Source organism: Glarea lozoyensis, assembly GCF_000409485.1.
Source record: "Glarea lozoyensis ATCC 20868 chromosome Unknown GLAREA17, whole genome shotgun sequence".
Taxonomy (NCBI): domain Eukaryota; kingdom Fungi; phylum Ascomycota; class Leotiomycetes; order Helotiales; family Helotiaceae; genus Glarea; species Glarea lozoyensis.
Window position 1 is genome coordinate 983790 of NW_007360991.1, and position 18060 is coordinate 1001849.

General features: G+C 44.2%; 7 protein-coding genes across 7 annotated transcripts; 6 read left to right on the forward strand and 1 right to left on the reverse strand.

The window, feature by feature from the left end:
* Window positions 1–239: 239 nt before the first annotated feature.
* Window positions 240–1784, forward strand: GLAREA_12163 (uncharacterized protein; the record flags this gene model as incomplete). Its single annotated transcript, XM_008082945.1, has 3 exons — window positions 240–870; window positions 949–1043; window positions 1116–1784. 3 exons carry the CDS (start codon window positions 240–242, stop codon window positions 1782–1784), a joined length of 1395 nt encoding a protein of 464 aa, XP_008081136.1.
* Window positions 1785–2549: 765 nt separating this feature from the next.
* Window positions 2550–4024, forward strand: GLAREA_12164 (uncharacterized protein; the record flags this gene model as incomplete). The annotated part of the gene is made up of 3 exons (XM_008082946.1): window positions 2550–3183; window positions 3256–3350; window positions 3419–4024. The coding sequence occupies 3 exons, from the start codon at window positions 2550–2552 to the stop codon at window positions 4022–4024; spliced, it is 1335 nt and encodes a 444-aa protein (XP_008081137.1).
* Window positions 4025–4822: 798 nt separating this feature from the next.
* Window positions 4823–5815, forward strand: GLAREA_12165 (S-adenosyl-L-methionine-dependent methyltransferase; the record flags this gene model as incomplete). Its single annotated transcript, XM_008082947.1, has 2 exons — window positions 4823–4993; window positions 5045–5815. 2 exons carry the CDS (start codon window positions 4823–4825, stop codon window positions 5813–5815), a joined length of 942 nt encoding a protein of 313 aa, XP_008081138.1.
* A 3363-nt stretch (window positions 5816–9178) lies between these two features.
* Window positions 9179–10111, forward strand: GLAREA_12166 (Protein kinase-like (PK-like); the record flags this gene model as incomplete). The annotated part of the gene is made up of 1 exon (XM_008082948.1): window positions 9179–10111. One exon carries the CDS (start codon window positions 9179–9181, stop codon window positions 10109–10111), a length of 933 nt encoding a protein of 310 aa, XP_008081139.1.
* Window positions 10112–10579: 468 nt separating this feature from the next.
* Window positions 10580–12196, reverse strand: GLAREA_12167 (uncharacterized protein; the record flags this gene model as incomplete). The annotated part of the gene is made up of 1 exon (XM_008082949.1): window positions 10580–12196. The coding sequence occupies one exon, from the start codon at window positions 12194–12196 to the stop codon at window positions 10580–10582; it is 1617 nt and encodes a 538-aa protein (XP_008081140.1).
* A 559-nt stretch (window positions 12197–12755) lies between these two features.
* GLAREA_12168 (uncharacterized protein) lies at window positions 12756–13709 on the forward strand (the record flags this gene model as incomplete). The annotated part of the gene is made up of 1 exon (XM_008082950.1): window positions 12756–13709. The coding sequence occupies one exon, from the start codon at window positions 12756–12758 to the stop codon at window positions 13707–13709; it is 954 nt and encodes a 317-aa protein (XP_008081141.1).
* Window positions 13710–14615: 906 nt separating this feature from the next.
* Window positions 14616–15931, forward strand: GLAREA_12169 (HAD-like protein; the record flags this gene model as incomplete). The annotated part of the gene is made up of 3 exons (XM_008082951.1): window positions 14616–14701; window positions 14770–15072; window positions 15145–15931. 3 exons carry the CDS (start codon window positions 14616–14618, stop codon window positions 15929–15931), a joined length of 1176 nt encoding a protein of 391 aa, XP_008081142.1.
* Window positions 15932–18060: the final 2129 nt, after the last annotated feature.

Here is an 18060-nt window from a genome sequence, read left to right on the forward strand (position 1 = left end):
GCTGACATGGCGGCAAGAGTTTCGCTTAGCGACAGGCCGAATTTGTTTCGGCCTCGGAAGGAATTATTCGCTCGCTAATCTAGTGGGATGGCAGCGATCGTGAATCAAATCAAAGTAAAGATGTGAGTTCCGTACAACGTCGCATTAATTTATTTTCCATTCCCAATTCTCACCACTTACAAAGACACAAATTTCTGTCTTTCAGCAGACACCACCAAACCACAAATTCTTCTCACCAAATGCCCAACCTTGTGGACCTCCCGTACGAAGTGATTGCATCTATTCTTCGGAACCTTGACAATGTTCGCGACCTCTTGCCATGCCTACTTACGTGCCAGCACGTCCACACGACCTTCAAGGAATACCCCATGTTGAAAGAAGACATATTTCGACGGCAGGTTATCCCAACTCTTTTACCATATTCAATCGCCCTGGTGAAGGCTTCACACTTGCCTGTTCCCCACACGAGCTCATCAATCCAGGCACTACTCGCAACTCTCTATGATGAGCCCGGTCAACTAGTCACGCTTCTGAACACCATGCCGCTTTCCGACTTTTCGCAAATGGGACACATCCACGATGTAATTGAGAGCCTCGCCATTAGCTTTGCAAACGATTCTTGGGCTCTCCAGCGTCACGATGATCCGAGTCTACCAGATGACCTCGTGCTTTCAGAAAAAGAGCACTTTCGTTTCTGTCGTGCCTTTTACCGTGCACAACTATTCTTCAACCTCTTTCCTGGTACAGAGGACGAACCTTACGATACTGCCGAGAGTAGGGATGTTGTTTGGTTTCTCTCAATGCACGCACCGTGGGAAAACGAACAACTTAGTTGCGTTCAGGACTATCTACAGGAAATATTTTTCAAAGGTATGTTAGACTTCCACGCGCTCTCGCCGATACCATCAATTGTTTGCTGGATTACTTTCTGATTTATTCTTCGTGTAGCTTCCTTTGACGTTATTGCACATGATGTTCACTATGGAGGTTTGGAAATTGACTATCTTTCGCGAGATTTCGATAATTTTTCCATGCAACGATTAGTGAGTGCTACCCAATTCTCAAAGCCGATGGCATTCAATTTATGACCTTCTTACTGACCGCAGCATTCTCAGATCTCACGAGGTCTTGCTTTCATTCACCGGGTGGTTTTAGCAAGCTCTTATGAGGAAAAATACACTTTGATTAGTGGGGAAATGTTCACCAAGGATGGGGCTAACCTCTCGGATGCCTTCCAGTGGCGAGTCGATAATCGTGGCGTTGAAAAAACACTTGACGAGTACACAGAGCAAGAAATACAAGCTCTGGTCCCACGCATCGACCCTCATGACACTGATCAGGGCCCCTTCAAAGCCTGGCGTTTGGTTCACGGAGATTTACCTCATGATTGCTGGGTTTCACATAATGACACCTCCGGTCTCCGCGAGCGCGCTTATGTTATGTGGGACCTGGATCGTTTGGAAAACCATAACTTGCTAGCGACGTTTCCAAACGTACCGGAGGCTACGGAGAAATACACCGACGAAGAGTACGACAATATGCAGGAATCCTTTAAAATACGAGATGATATCTGGGAAGCGGGCGGTATGGGTTATTGGTCAAAGGACGATACCAGTAAGATCGTCACTCGAACGTACCTCACAGGACTCGGATTCAAGTATTTTCCGCCATCTCCTGAACATCCTGCAGGTGTGACGCAGAGAGTTGAAGAGAGAGTTGCTGGGAATACAGAAGATGTGATTGTCGAGAAGATGCCGTGTAGTCGGACGACAGAGGCAGCTTGAGATCTTGAAATAAACATCTCACACTTTCACTATCGAAGCTCAAACTCATCAAGGATACCGCGCCGCGCCACCAGAGTCATGGAATGTGATGCTTACTGGTACAATGACGACCTACTGGCCGGCGAGATGGAGATATGTCTAGCCGTTTCACGGCAGAAGCCGGTGTGGTGGACTCGATGGTTACCTCGGATAGATTAATCATCTTATCCCCTTTTCAGTCACGCGTGTTATCGAAAAAATGCCATTGGGGAATTGAGGTACTGGGATCGAGCCGCCGCACAGTCGCAATATGCAGGAGATGAGGTTACCCCCAGTGCTTTTGTGGATATACTACAGTCTCATCCTTTATGAATCCCCGAACATCGCGTTAAATGGGTCAACGGATGTATTTTAACTATTCAAGAGCTCAGCTTCACCGAATGAAATGGTTGGTTCAGAGTACCCGTAGAATGGGAAGTGAAATAAATATTGCTCGTGGACTATTTGTTATAGATGAAATTGCTCAGACAATTTCTTTGAAAGAAAATGATTTTTTGTAGCAAATTCATTTCGTGAAATGTGTTTTATTGTGTGAGAGGTATGAGGGTCGCGATGTTTGAGGGCTGTAGCGCGCGTTTAGGTTGGCCACATAAGACGCCCGCAGATGAGTCTATCTGCTTATATACCTTGTGCGCTGCCGAACAACGAAACGTTGAGTTGACATCTGTTTAGATTCGAAACGTCCATTTACGGCGATTTTGATTTTTCTCTTCTAGCTCAAAGACAATGTCCACCATTGAAACCCTCCCCTTCGAGCTAATAGTAGCTATCCTCCAAAAACTCGACAACATCCACTCCCTCCTTTCTTCTATCCTTACATGTCACAACTTCCATAATGTATACCAAGAATATCCCAGTGTCAGAACCGCGGTATTCCGCCGCCAGCTCACCCCAGCTCTCCTCCCTTACTCACTCGCCGTATACGAAACGTCGCGACTCCCACCCCTTGACAGAGAAGATTCGATTCGCGACTTAGTCAATACTCTTCACGAAACGCCTCATAATCTCACAGCACAACCCGAAACACTTCCTCTCTCCACTCTCCTCAGACTAGGACGTACTCACGAGGCCATCACAAGACTAGTAGCCGAGTTTGCTAGTACGGCTTCTGCCCTACTCTCGCAAGATGAGCAAGGAGATTGTAGCGACCTCACTCTATCCGAAAACGAAAGCCTTCGTTTCTTCCGCTCTTTCTACCGCGTCGAAATCTATTTCACGATCTTTCCCGGCGAGAAAGAATTGTTGGATTTTGATCCCTCCGAGAGCAGCGATGTGGGTTTTTTCTTTTCGAAATATACGGTCTGGGAAATAGAGGAAGTCGCTTGTGTTCATGACTTTTTGGAGGAACGGATCTCTCAGAGTTCGTCAAACCCCTTTTGCTACTTAACGAAGTTATCTTCAATTTAGCCGGTAGGTATTGATTTTTATCTAGGCACTGTTGACATCCTCACTCATGATGTCGCTTTTGGGGAATTCAGCGCCGACTACCTCGTGCGTGGCTGGGAAAACTGTTGGATCCAACGCTGGGTAAGTCTAGTTTGCCTCTTGCAAGAACAAGTCGACCCTTTGCTTTGTAGCTAACTTGAAATTCTCAGATGTCCCAAGGAATGGAGTACGTTAACCAACTCGTCTTCGAGACGTCCTACGAGATAATATGGTCACTATTGGACTCAGCAAACAACAGCAAAAACGGCCGTCTGTATGACGCCCTCTTATCACTACAAGATCGACCTATTGACGCCCTAGTGAAAGAACTCCAGTCTTCAGACTCCGGAGCCTATCAAAGCTGGTTCTCAACCCAGAACGTCGTCACTCTTGACACCTGGATCATGTCTTCCGAGAACGCAGGCCTCCGTGAACGCGCTTTTCTCATGTGGGACCCCTCACGTCTCGAAACTCACAACTTAGCAAAGCTCTTCGCAGATCCGCCCGTCGCTCCAGCAAAGTACACGCGCAAAGATCACGATAAGATGCGGGAGTCTTTCAATGAAAGATCAGAGGTAGATCGTAGAGGTGGCGCTGGGTACTGGTCCAAAGGCGATTTTAGTAGGGTGGTGCCGAAGGAGTTTCTAATCAAGCTGGGACGGAAGTGGGTTCCCGGGTCTTTTACACTACCGGCTGGGTTTACGTGGATTAAAGAGGGGGATGGTGAGGAGGAGGAAAGTGAGGTGTGTGAGAGGGAAGTGGGTGGGTTGAGTTGAGTACCTGTGTAAATTTGACTTGACTTGTATTTGAGGAATCGCTAGGGAGATCGATTGTCTAGGTGACTTAATCGACCTGTTTGGTATAGATTAGTATAAGCACATGTTGATTTCTATTAAAAGTTGTATCGTATGACGCCATCCTTTCCTCACTTTAGAATCTCCTCATAATTTTCGCTCACTAACAATAAAAGTCCACGAAGGTACTACGCACAGTACATAATTCATCCCTCACATTGTCTCAATTGTCAGGTGAATACCACTCCTCGCATCTATACAAATTACATATAGTTGTTCGCTGAAGTTTCAATCAGCTCTTCATAGCCCTTCCGGCTGGGAAAACGTTCATTAAACCAATTTCCAGTCCTTAACAACAATCACCTCCATCATTAGCAACCTATCCACATAACACATATACCAGCTACATTATCTATTTTCGAAGAGCTTTGGATTTGGTCTACTGCGGCGATTGGGAGAACTCAATTCTGTAGTTGCGGTAACTGATTGATCTTGTGGGTTTGATCCGGTAATGTATATTATTACCACCAACAGGTGCAGATGTTGGTTTACCCAATGCGCAGAACAACAATTTACCTCATTCAATTGGGGTTTTAAATCCCTGGAATATCACATGAGCAATTAACGTCATCCAACCATCGCTTCCTAACCAACAAACCCCCTTTAAAAGTCATTACACAGAGGAACGCATTTCCAAGCCTTTACGTCCCAAGTCCCCACCGTTAACCTTTCCCACTATTCGGCCAACTGCTCATGCTTTTACCACCAAACCTTCCAAAAATGAGCGCCGAAACCATTCTCAACCTTCCAGCTAATCATGGAGCTCGATCAACCAATTTACCATGGTACCAGCCTTCTCTCGAAAACAAACTCAACGAAAGAGTCCGTAGAGTGTTTGAAGAATACAGTCGCATTCCACCGGACGAGGTAGAGTCGCATGTGTATGAAGTCGTACGTCACACCTCTTACCCCCTTAACGTCAAGCTAACGGTTTACCTAAAGCGCGAGTTGGCTTGGTCCGTCTTTCCATGGCCCTGCATCGGCGAATTTTGGTTTCTCGAACTCGGACTTACACGGCATCCAGAATACAACCACGTCCTTCGAACTCTGAAAGAGGGGTCTGTGCAGAATCTAAATCCAAAGATCCTGGATTTGGGTACGTGTTTGGGCCAAGACCTTCGAGAGTTAGCACACAATGGGGCACCAATCAACACACTTTACGGTGCAGATCTCGTCGCGGGCTTTGAGGCTGTTGGATACGAGCTATTCCGCGATTCAAACCGCTTCGGCCCATCGAACTTCATCACTGGCAATATATTCTCGAATGATATTGACGATGGCTTGGTGAAAACGAGGGGAACTTGGGATATTATTCATGCGACTATGTTTCTCCATATATGGGCTCTTGAGGATCAAGAGAAGGCATGTGTGAATATCCTAAAGCTGTTGCGGCAATCTCCGGGGTCGTTGGTGGTAGGTACGCAGACTGGGACGGCGAAGCCAGGGGAGTTTACGGTGAAGCCGCCGCTTTGCGAGCCGGGGGAACAGAAGGTTGTTTACAGACACAGTAAGGAGACGATGAGGGATATGTGGATGAGGGCTGGTATGATGGTAGGTATGAGTTTGGATGTGAAGACGGGGTATGATGAGGAGGAAAGGATGGGTAGGGAAAAGGGAAGGTTGGAGAAGGGCCCGGAATGGGAGGCGAAGCAGCGATTCTTTGCTGGCTCAGACCAAAGACGAATATTCCTTACTGTATTAAGGTTGGGATAGGTTAGAGGTTTCGTTGGGTGGTTGAAGCTGTTCTGATCAGACTGGGATATTTTGGAAGGTGAACTTTGGCAGCGCGAAATAAAAATGCTGTTCACCTGTGTTTGGTCAACTGCGTTTGCTCAGTTTTCAAACTACCGTACCCACACTTCTTTAGAAATCTCCTCGCATAGGTCCATAAATAATGTCAGATTTTATACCTGATCCGGACTTTTGACGAGGGGTGTCCTCGGTATCCCTTTTGCTTAACCAACATTTTCATATGTTGGAATCCAGCCGTGTACTACCAAAGCTGGAACAGAATGATGGGTAAACTCGCTGATCATCTCTGATAATCTAATCATCTCATCCTCCTTTTAGGCGCAAGTCTTGTCAAAGAAAGCTTAATAGGACATGAGAGAATAGGATAGACACGCATTAGTGTCAGTTTGTAGAAGAGATGAGATTTCCCGATGGTCTGCATGGACCCATCCAAATGTGGTCTAATGAATACAGTTAGAACCGAAATATTGCGTTGATTGAATCAAGTAAAGTATTGAGACCACGAAGAAGAAGGGTCGCTTACAGAATGCTTTTGATATTCGTACAGATATTTGTGAATGTTAATGGGTGTTTGTTTGGTATAGACTGGAATGCCTAGACGTCATCATGTGTATAAACGTGGAAATTAGGTATGGTTGCAGCGTTTTAGCCTAATAGACTATCTTGGTATAGGTAACCGTATTTTATAATTTGTATATTGTGCTAGCCGCACAAACCCATAGTCCCAGTGTACGCAAAATTCCGAGACCCTATACAACGGCAATTTCCCTCCGTTGCAACGCATCCATATAAGAAATCTCTAGCTCCTTTGCAATCCGCTCAGCTTCCGGCTTTCTGCATCTACACGTCTTATTATTTCCGCATATCGCTAATGCAAGTCCTCGCCACGTTGCGGGACGGGATTCATAGTACTCTTTAGTTTTCTGAAGTCACTACAGCCTTTACCATTGCAAGTAGCGTGTCGCAGGATTTGACAAACGGCTTCACCTTCTGCTTTAAACGAGCCTATTCTACGCATTTCGCTCCCTTTGTCAAGTGATATTGGGATGGTTATTATGCCTTTAAGTGTTGGACTGCTGTATGCAGAGGTGCGGAGTGCAATTGAGAAGATATAACATGTTCCTTGATCTCGTTTCCAAGTTATATCCCTGAAAATTTCGAATTCAGTTTTGATAACGTCGTCTGGGAGCAACTCTCTATGATGATTGCTGAGGAGAAAGCTAGTTTGTGACTTCGCTGGGGTATGAGTCTATGTCAAACTTCGGAGATGAGCTTTTGCTGTAATGGTACCTGATTCTATTTCTCCGATGGAAACTTCTGGACGCACAAGCTTGATGTGCACGTCGAGTATCCCTGAAACGCTAGTGAATGATAAAGCAGACTCTGGAGGCTGTATCTCGCCTTCAATAGATAGCCATGACCATGAAGGTGCCCTTCGCTTCTGTTTATAAGGGCAACATCAAGCTATGCTAAATGCCCCAAAGCTATTGTGGTGTCAGCGTTTAGGTGTTGCAAGAACTCCTCGAATACGTTAATTCTCCTATCTAGTTGTCACCCCGCGCATAACCATATTCCAAGAGCTTATCAAAGGCTTCGAAACTTAGACACATCGTCGGAAATTAGTCAGGGCAGAAGCAACTCTCTGCTTGATGGTGGTTTTCGTAGGATGAATATCAATATGTGGAGCACAATGTTCTCTCAACGGAGACGGAGACAAATTCCTTCCTCGATAAAAAATAGAAGTCTCGTTTTTTTGAGTAACTTGTAGTTCATGGTACAATAATTCAAACTGTACTCAGAGAAATTTCAAGTCATATCCTATTAGCAACTGGACCCCAGAGAGTCGTAGTGTGTGCCATCATTGTGTTTTCTAGTCTTTGTAAATTACACAACAACCCGTGGATCGATGTTGCATGGTTCTTGGTAGAGTATGAGCATATCACTATTGAATTATTACTTTTACACAGCTGACGCGAGATAATTTCATAACATTGTTGCGAATTCCCTGAGGTACAAGAACACTAATGTGTCCCACTTTCAAAATACGACAATCACTTCCTTACAGTTTTGCTAACATGGATATCGTCAGCAATTGTATAGTTTCGGAGAATTCCAAGTTATCAGGCTGTCACTTGGTGTAGTGGAGTTGCTAGAACCTTTTGAGATATGGGGAGTTTGCTTTAAAGAGTCATGATGATGCTAGACCTTGGCTTGCAGGAAAGGCTTTTCAATAGTGGAGTGTCGGAAGGTTCAGAAAAGTGAAAATTTCATCATCCAATTCAGATTTGGCGTTGTGCTTCCTTTGATTAGTAGGGGTTTGCGACGAAGAGTTATTTGAAACCCGAAGGAACAGCATACGAAGGAGTTTATAAGTTTCGAACCTTCCGTTCGTCGAGCGACTGTAGGCTTATTGCCGAATTGATGAAATTCCATCAGTACCGCTCGAGAGCCTAACGGGCGTAATGTGGATCTATTCAACTTTTACAATTTCACAGCTGCTTTGGACTAACCCAAGATGTCACAGTACAGGGGATAACATGACCCCAATCCCCTAATTAACATAAAAAAGGTTTAATATTTTTTATTTGATTTTAATCTATTGTAATAACTATAAGCAGTTAACAATTGAAGTTGTAGCGCGGCTTAACCGCTAATTAAATCCTATATTCAGCCCTCGAGTACGTTGAAGAGTACTTTACCTTGCTCGTACCTTGTTATTTACTCTCGAAAGACAGAACATAAGAAGAGCATAAGAAGAATCTATTAGAGCGAATAAAACCATATACCCTAAGTATTGTACGGGAACTGCGACCTGTTCTTTGTATTCTCTAATGTGCTTAATTCAATACTACTCTAGCTATGCACTTTACGAGACTTTGTTGCTCAAGAGAATGAGAAATAGTTAAGCGAGAAAGATTACCTGATGTACAACTAACCAACCAACTGTGGCCAGCGGTCAACCTGGAATCACGTGCACTCTCTGTGTTTGGCTTAGTTCCGCTTTTCATGTATATATAGCTCGTACGAAACCTTTACTCTTCTGCTCCTTAGGCAATTTTATATGTTCTTTCCAGACTACATTACTTTCACTACCTTTATCACTTGGTTACATTGCCTACCTTCTATTCACACCCCGCGATTTACTCCTCTGATCCACGAGTTCATACCTACACACGCTAAGCCTAACTAGATTCATCACGATACATCTCGAAATCTTTTGACCGCCATCTCCTCAAACCATCATCTTTCATACGCAAAATTCAGATAATTTTGTTTCGGCCTTAGAAAATTCTACATTTAGACTTACCAGACTTCAACTGCACAATGGCAAATCCACAACACGCACCACGCGATCTTATAGGGGAAGTCGACCAGAATACGTGGGTTATTGGCGACAAATGGATCCTCACTCTCCGCTCCACTCCCGGAGGAGAAAGTTCCTGGCCTGATGACAAAAATTGCTTTTTTGTTCTTACCAATGCTTCGGGACCAAGCCCTCCTTTTCGTCCACTATCTCCAACCAGCATCATCCAAAAGGTTCACGACGCTGGCGATGTAGTTTCGGTCTGGAAGGTGGGCCAGGCCTTCATCAAAGCCGTTGACTATCCACCATTCATGAGAGACGCTACATTGGAGCATGTGACCATCAATGCTCTTCACACCAAGGGTATCAGCTTCGCTATTCCGAATGTTCTCTACAACGCATACTGGGAGGATCGGTATATGATTATAACTTCTGCTATGACTGGTGTGACGCTAGATAAGGCATGGCTATCCATGGACCAAGAAACACGGGAATACTATGCGGACCGTGTCGTGGATATTTGCAAGGAGATGGCCAAGTTCGAAGCCGGATACATTGGGGGAATTGATGGGAATTCTCTAGCCGAGACTTTCCTCACGAAACCAGGAGAACCATACGAGTACAGCCGCAACACCCTTCTCAAGAATTGTATGGCACTGAGAATGGATTGTACAGGCTCATTCAAGTTTTACCACTGCGATTTGGGCCCGATGAACATCATTGTTGACGTCAAGAACAGAGGCATTTCTGTCATAGACTGGGAGAGAGCCGGCTTCGTCCCAATTGAATGGATCAAGACAAAATTTCTTGAGGGGACAGGGGCGATGTACTTCGACTGTGTTATGGCAACAAATGGAGATAGGATGGCTTGGGGCAAACTAGTTGGAGAGAAGCTCGGTCAAGCAGGTTTCAAAGACGTCGCTGAGATGTACCGCGAATGGCACAAAAAATGAGAGCAAGACAACCCGAGAATTGTAGATGAAAGAAAATATGACTTGCTAATTTGGTCACGACATAACCTATAATTCATTAATAGCTGGGAGCATAAATCGTGTTGCACGACTCTGGTGCATTTAAATATATGCTAAAGCTTTCTTGTACAGAATCCATGGCGGTAGAAAGAAGACCAGAATGCAACTTAATTTGAAACCTCCAAAAGTTGTAAATTGAGAACTAAACATGTTGCGGGACTAAAATCAAAGGGGTATCCTAATTGTACATGTTTGCCATTGATAGTACCTGACTACTATGATCCCAGTTCGCAAAAGAAAAGTCTAGAACTTGAAAATTTCAGAAGTATATTGAAAGTGTTTTGCACCGTTGTTGAAACCCACATAAAAAATTCCCCCTACAAAGACTGCGAAGAAAAATGAAATGAAAAATAACGATTTAATCAGTGAAGTGTAATGTGAGCTAAATGATTAGTTGCATTGCGGACAATTTCGATGGTGTCGATCGAACTCGCGAATCCTTCTTGCCTCAGCTGCTTGAGCTAAACACCTTTTATCAGCATCCTCAATATTGTTATTGTCTCGTTTTTTTCTGTTTCTGTGATAGTGTTCTGCATCGATCATGTCATCGTGTCTCTGACGCGCGCCATAGTCCTGTTTTTTCTTCTTTCGTAAGGCTCTCGTAAGCCATGCTTGTAATGGTCCAAGATTGATTAATGTGTTGAAATCGGGGAATTCAACGTCGAGCATTATTAACTCGCAGCATGTGTTGAATGCGTCGATGTCGTCGAGGAATTCGTGTCCGAATATGACATCGAAGGGAAGACCTTGTAAGACGTGGAAAGTCATCGGAATGCCGTCAAAGCCCTTGATGTTCATGTTGGAGACTGTCACTGTTCCGGTAGTTATGACCTCACTCCCGTCGGGTAACATGATGGTTGTGAGTTGATCGTGCCTCCGATCAACTCGAAACCCTTTCTGCACCGCGCTCCTCAGACTCATAAAGTTCAAATCTGAACCTGTATCTGCGCACCCTACCAGATTTCGTCCATCGGCGGTGAAATTGATAGTTGCTTGACTGCCCATGTACTTTAACATTGGCACCGATTTCATAAAACCCACCGGGCAAGATTTCAGCAGATGCTTCATCTCTGTCAAAATCTTGGCCTTGACAATATATTCAAGTCCAATCATGATAGGCGCAACTGACTTCTTCACGACGTGAAACCAGCGTCCTTCTTCTGGCTCATTGCCGCCAATGACCTGACATCTGACGAAAACACGGCCAATGGTTTGCAAATATCGACCATTCCCCATCCTTAAAGAGACTTTGTCTTCTTCCAATCTCGTTTCAACTGATAGCCCGCATTTCGCAGCAAATTCAGCAGATATTGTGTCACAACCACCAGAATCCTGTCCCACAAATGCTTTACGCCCATTCAATAACATATCTACTCCTCGTCGATTTCGAAAGCCCCTCGCCGTAGTAAGATTTTCGGAAGATGTTGCCAACTCACATATAGTTGATTCGTCCACTGATGAATCACACCGAAACTGAGACTTCTGCTGGTCGATATCGGGTTCCACGCCTGTGGAGGACATTGGCATTTCGGGGGAGATATCGGGAGAGTATATTATTTCGGCTTCTACGACGTGGAGCTCTTGTCGTTTAACTTTCCAATCAGCAAGCAACTCTTTATACTCTGCTTCCAAGCTCTGTATCTCATTTCGCGCAGCCTGAAATCGTTCGAAATCTGGCTTTAAAACCTTATGTTGGCTCGGAAGCGTAGGCAAATTTGAGCTCTTGGCCTCTCGTGCTTGACCGGAAAGTTCAAGTTGTAGTCTGATCTCCCTCTTTTTTGATAGTCTAATCTGCTGCCTTTTCAACAATAATTGATGCCACAAACGAATGAGGGCCCTCAGACTCCGGGATTGGGGATCATGTATACTCGAGGGGTGGCGATAATAATTTGTATCATCATATATCTGTCGAGACTTCCCCGCAGGCGTGTAGGAGGGGGAAGAATGATCCCAGGGATACGGTCCTTCTTTGACAACCAGAGGCGACTCATCGTCCGTGTCAGACATAGCTCAAGTTCTAGCTGAGGCTAGCCGAAGCCGCATTATTTTGCCTTTACCCACGTCACCACCTCCCAAACGTAGTCTGGACCAATATATCTCTTTAGCGATACCGTTGTCATCTCCAGTGTAGTGAGTATCTCATTTAACTTCCTCGAAAGACAAAGTATAAACTGCGGCGGCTCAATCACCTGATTTAGAATATGACATCCCGTATTGAATCGAATGGAGAGAATAAATGTATTTTGTCAGACACACATTCGCCTGATATATGTGTCTCACAGAGGTAGCCCAAGTGGGGTCTCTAGTCCAAGTAATTCGATGGGGATGGAAGATGATGTAGCGGAAGAAAAGAAAAAGCTTCGTACTCCTGTACAAGACGCGGCGCAAAAGACAGCACGAGGCGGTCGGGCTGATTTCACGAGGAAAGTCGATATCCAATAATTTCCCAGCCTCGTCCCAATTGGGAACTCGGTCAAGACCCTTCAATGCAGCCACTTTTTGTAGCAAAAGTGGAAGAACAGAGAAGCGCATTTCCTAGAATATTTTGTTTGTCGCAAGATGTGGTATGGCCCGACCTCGAGATATTGAACGTGGATCACCCCCCCTTGAACCGGACAGGACTACTCTCGTCGACCCAGGAGGTGGAATTATTAATTGTAAGCGCGGCTTTGCAGCAGTAGCGGAAAAAATAGTATTCGATCCCGATCGAAGCACTACAATATATCGCCGATTTGATAAGTTAAGCGCTCGAAACTTGTTGTTTTATCAAGCAGAGCTAGCAGAGTTGGAAGAGTTACAAGACAAGTATGATGAAGAAGATTGCAACGAAAAAGATGCTATCTCCAAAGAATGTCAACGAGACTGGCTTGAGCTAAAGAAGCGAGCCACAGAAGGAAGAGAGCGCGAGAAAGCTAGATTTGGCTTGTGTATGGAAATCAGAGAGAAGGTGGAAAGATATCATGCTGCACTAGGTGCTCATCAAATTCTGTTAAACAGTCAACTGCCGTCCCAAAGTACAGTCACTGCAATGAGAAATTGGTTTCTCAACATAAATGAGGAAACCCAAAAACCTGGTATCAGCCAACTCTGGGGAGCGAGCGAAAAAATATACGATGATATCAACGATCTAGTCGCACTACACGCACCTCCAGATCAGGATCGATTATCGACCTTCATCCAAAACAGTTTCGGCATCTTCTTCATGACATCAAGGCCTGAAAATGGGCAGGCGATTATATCTCATCGTCGACTCTCTCGATTCGTGACGATTCTTTCCACTATTCTGGCGTCGGTACTTCTTTTCGGAGCTATTATCTCACTTTACATAGTGAAAAACCAGAATGCGCTACTCGGTATGGTCAGTGGATGGACAGTATTATTTGCAGCATGTGTGGGATTACTTACGAATGCGAAGAGGGACCAGGTGTTTGCTGGGACGGCGGCTTATGCTGCTGTGTTGGTCGTGTTTGTTAGTGGAAATCTAGCAGGACCATCGACTTGTACTTGTATTGGGGCTTGAAAAGGGAAATAAGCAATGTCAATGTCTGCTACTTGAATCGTACAACACCGCTGTGTACTTAGCTAAAAAGAGCAATTTCCAAGTTTAATCCTCTCCTAGTGGTTGTGAGTCTCGATAGGATACGAAGTCTTCAATGTTGCTACAAGCTAAACAATGATATGTTTGTTTGTTGTATTTGTTGATATTGTTCCGACTAGAGAGGATCCAGGAGAGATAAAGATAATTTGATGGTCACATGTCCAATGATCTTTGGCCTGAACAAGTGGACTTCGAATAGAGCTCAAGAAAGTCAAAGTATTATTTACTTAATACAATTGACGAAATCTATGATAGTGTCTCAAATTTATTCAATAAATGTACGATATTTCGTCAATTGTTCTCAGTAAATATCATGTTTCGATTGCCACTTATTTTACCCCCTACAGTGGGGTGCAATAAGTTTGCATCCCTTGTCGATTTTATGAAAATAATCTAACCAATAATAAGCAAGAAACCTTATTTAAAAGTATCCTATTGGATCGCTTGTTTGCATAAAACAGACAAGGGGTGCAAACTTATTGCACCCCACTATACGGGTCTGGTAGGAGCTTGGACCAGCCCCCATAAAATTAAGTTTCTTATCACCGACATCCCAAGCTCTTATCAACATCAGGTCTTGTCAACAACCTCACACATCGAACCACATTCACAATGCGCCCATGGATTCCTTTGAAATGCGTAAGGAGACGAGCACAATTGACTTTTCTTGGCTCCCACCATAAGACTGTTGAACTCGCTTCATCCCCAACAAACTCTCCTGCCAGCCAATGGTGCTTTTCTTCCTCAACACCAAGGTCGCGGCCGAATTATTCGAAACCATTCAATCCTCAGCCACTAGGCCCAAGACTGAGCAACAACCTATCAAATATGCCTACCCTAAAGTCCAGACGTATGAGCAATGCAGGTGCCGGATTGGCAGCGGATGGCATGCCTAGCTTTGCATTTGCATTCGAGTATGCATCACCACTGCCCTGTCTTGTTTGCTTTTGGAAGCGTAGGCTAATTCAGTTCTCTACTCTAGTATCGATGGAGTTCTCCTCCGCTCCTCCCAACCTATTCCAGGCGCTCCGGAAGCGCTCGAATATCTTCATGATAACAACATTCCTTTCATTCTCTTGACCAACGGAGGTGGAAAACACGAGAGTGCGCGAGTCGCTGAGTTGAGCAAGAAGCTGGGCGTCCCTCTGACCGAAGAGAATTTTGTTCAGTCCCACACGCCGTTCAAGCAATTGGTTGAGGGTTCGGATACTGTGGATGCGTTGGAAGACAAGACCATTCTAGTCACGGGCGGTGATGGGGACAAGTGCCGACGGGTTGCGGAACAGTAAGTGCTCAATTTATCAAGCCGAAATTATGATCAAATATTATTTTTGACAGGCTCTAATACGATCTATAGATATGGCTTCAAAAATGTTGTTACTCCTGGAGATATTCTCATGGCATACCCAAGCATTTGGCCTTTCAACCAAATATTTTCCGACTACTACCAAAACAATACCCGACCTCTTCCAAAACCTGTCGACTTTCGAAACCCGGATAAATCTCTAAAAATTGATGCAGTATTCGTATTCAACGATCCTCGAGACTGGGCATTGGATTCGCAGATTATACTTGATCTGCTATTGTCAAAAGATGGGGTTTTGGGCACTTATTCTGATAAAAATGGCGATTCTTCCCTTCCAAACAACGGCTGGCTCCAGGATGGACAACCAATGCTTTTCTTCTCGAATCCTGACTTATTTTGGGCGACGGATCATCACCTTCCACGTCTCGGTCAAGGTGGATTCCAAGCTTCGTTGCAGGGTGTATGGGATGCCACCACCAAAGGAGCTGCATTGTCCAAAACTATTATTGGAAAGCCTCATGCAGCAACGTACAAATATGCCGAGAACGTTTTGCAAAAACATCGGGCTGATTTGCTGGGTGGCGTGGACCGTATGAAGCGAGATGTGACCAAGCTTGATCGTGTTTTCATGGTCGGCGACAATCCTGAAAGTGACATTCGGGGTGCAAACGAATACGAGAGTACTGATGGAACAGAGTGGACTAGTGTTCTTGTTAAAACAGGTGTCTTCAGGGAGGGCACTGAACCAGCTTACAAGCCCGATGTCATTGTCAAAGATGTTTTCGATGCTGTCAAATGGGCGCTGAAGCAAGAGGGTTGGAAAAGGCATATCGACTAGTTTCGACTTACGATTGATGAAACGGCGTTCATTCCGCGATGCAAGACCTTGGGTGTTCGATGCCAAGGTATGTGGCTAGGACACAGACTGTGACTAGCAGTTGGGAGTTTCCCAATAGAAAAATCGGAGCTTTCTACGATAAAATAGATTTCATACACGATACCAACTTTTTTGTACATAAGTACTATAGATTACAATTGTAAATCAGTTCTCATAGAGATTGATGCAAAATCCGATACCATACAGTTAGTTTATCGACTGTAACAAGCTTTGATGCCATCTTTTAATTGTCGACCGCCACATAGATCCTCTCGTCTGTCGCATCTTCTAAACTACTCGCTGGGAGGGTACGATCAGGATAGTGCAATTATGAACCAGGTGAGTTACTGAGTTACTCTAGCCATGAACCACTTCGGAGCATAATTTTCTTAGCAAATTCTACATAGCTCAATACCACGTGTAAAAATCTACTCTTACTAGCTATGGGCAACATCTTTAACAACAGCATAAAACATCCTTCGATCCCCAGCTTTTAGGCGTTTGACTACATAAGATAATGTCTTTGGCTGTCCACTATTTGAGCCAATCATTAGCAGCAGCAAACCATCCAAATGAGTTATATTGTGTTGCGGTATGCAGAGGCTCTGCCGTAAATTCGGCTCACAATGCTTGAAGGAAATATGCCGAAATAATGGTTTTCATCAAGTTCTGGTCGAGGCATATGGTGGTAGCAGTAAATGCGGCGTCGTCGCTGGTTTGGCAGCTAATCTCTATGAAAATCCCAAGCCGAGATGTTAAAGATTTCAAGTCTTTACTTAAACCCTCGATCTTACGATTTTCTTATATCATTTACTGATTTATATACAAAGAACCACTTTTTTTCACAAGAGCAAATCGATAGTTTTCGACACGCCGCGTCTCATGTACTGGTTCAGATGATGGTAAGATCTCAACAATGTCGTAATTCCTCATGAACTCTGGAGAATTCTCTATAGGAATCAGAGCTTTCATCTCAAAATCTCATTGGCCGATTCCCCGATTTAAGGGTTTTTATTACGATTATATTGAAGCTAGTTGGATATCATACTATTTTTAACACCAGACACACAAATATAATTTATGTTAACCTCGAAGTATTTCCTGTTACTCTTTGAGACAATTTCATACGGTTATGAGCATTCCTTTTCGCGTTTGGTCCAAGTGATTCAAAGCTTTTTTGGAACATATAGGACTTCTGGACAACTTATTTCGGAAGTGGAGAAGAAGCAGTGGCACGCGCATATTTGTTTTCTGACCATTCTTGGAAACTGGAGTCTCTAGTATTGATTGATTATTCATTTTGACTGCTGATTTTCAGTCTCATATTTTTCTTTTCTTTTTTTACACCGCCGTCCGATCTGGTGTTGGATTGGTGAGAGGCTTTGACCTACATGGTTCAAAATATCTGCTAATGCAATCTGATCAAGCAAAACGCTTTGCGAGAATTCCCTGCAGAATCAGTCTCTTTCGTGCCCATCACGGCATTTCGTAAGGTTTGTTGACGAATGTTATATTAAGATGCAGCTGGAATTCGATGTTCATTTTGTCAGAAGTGCAAAGCTTGTGAATGTTTTTGGGTCATCTCATCGATCATGACGCGATACCTCACCGATTGTGGGCAGTCCGAAGATTGCTCTGCTTGGGGTGGATACGAATCGTTGCTGATGACCTACCACAGAATTACTCACCGAAATCGTCTCATTCAACATCATCTACCGTTCTGGTCTCAACAACATACAAAGGGACTTGAACCCCAGTAGTAATTGATGAACGCCATTGAGAAACACAAGAAATTGTCACTTGATCAACAAGTATAATGTTTACAAACATCGTGTGTATCGCAAGCCTGGTCAATCTGTGGCAGCCTACACCTTGCCAAAAATTGTATCATTTGCACAGTTAAGATTTCCACAAGCTCTTGATAAATGTTTATTCCCAGTTAATTCGGGCTCGTCCGAGATGGTCCTTTTTACAAGCGAGGTCTCACTTTATCATGAGACTAAGTTGAATGAGTCGAAGCAATCTAGCTACTAAATGAGGAATTGACAATTCGCTCCCGTATTTACGAAGACTATAGTTGAGTAGTCCCA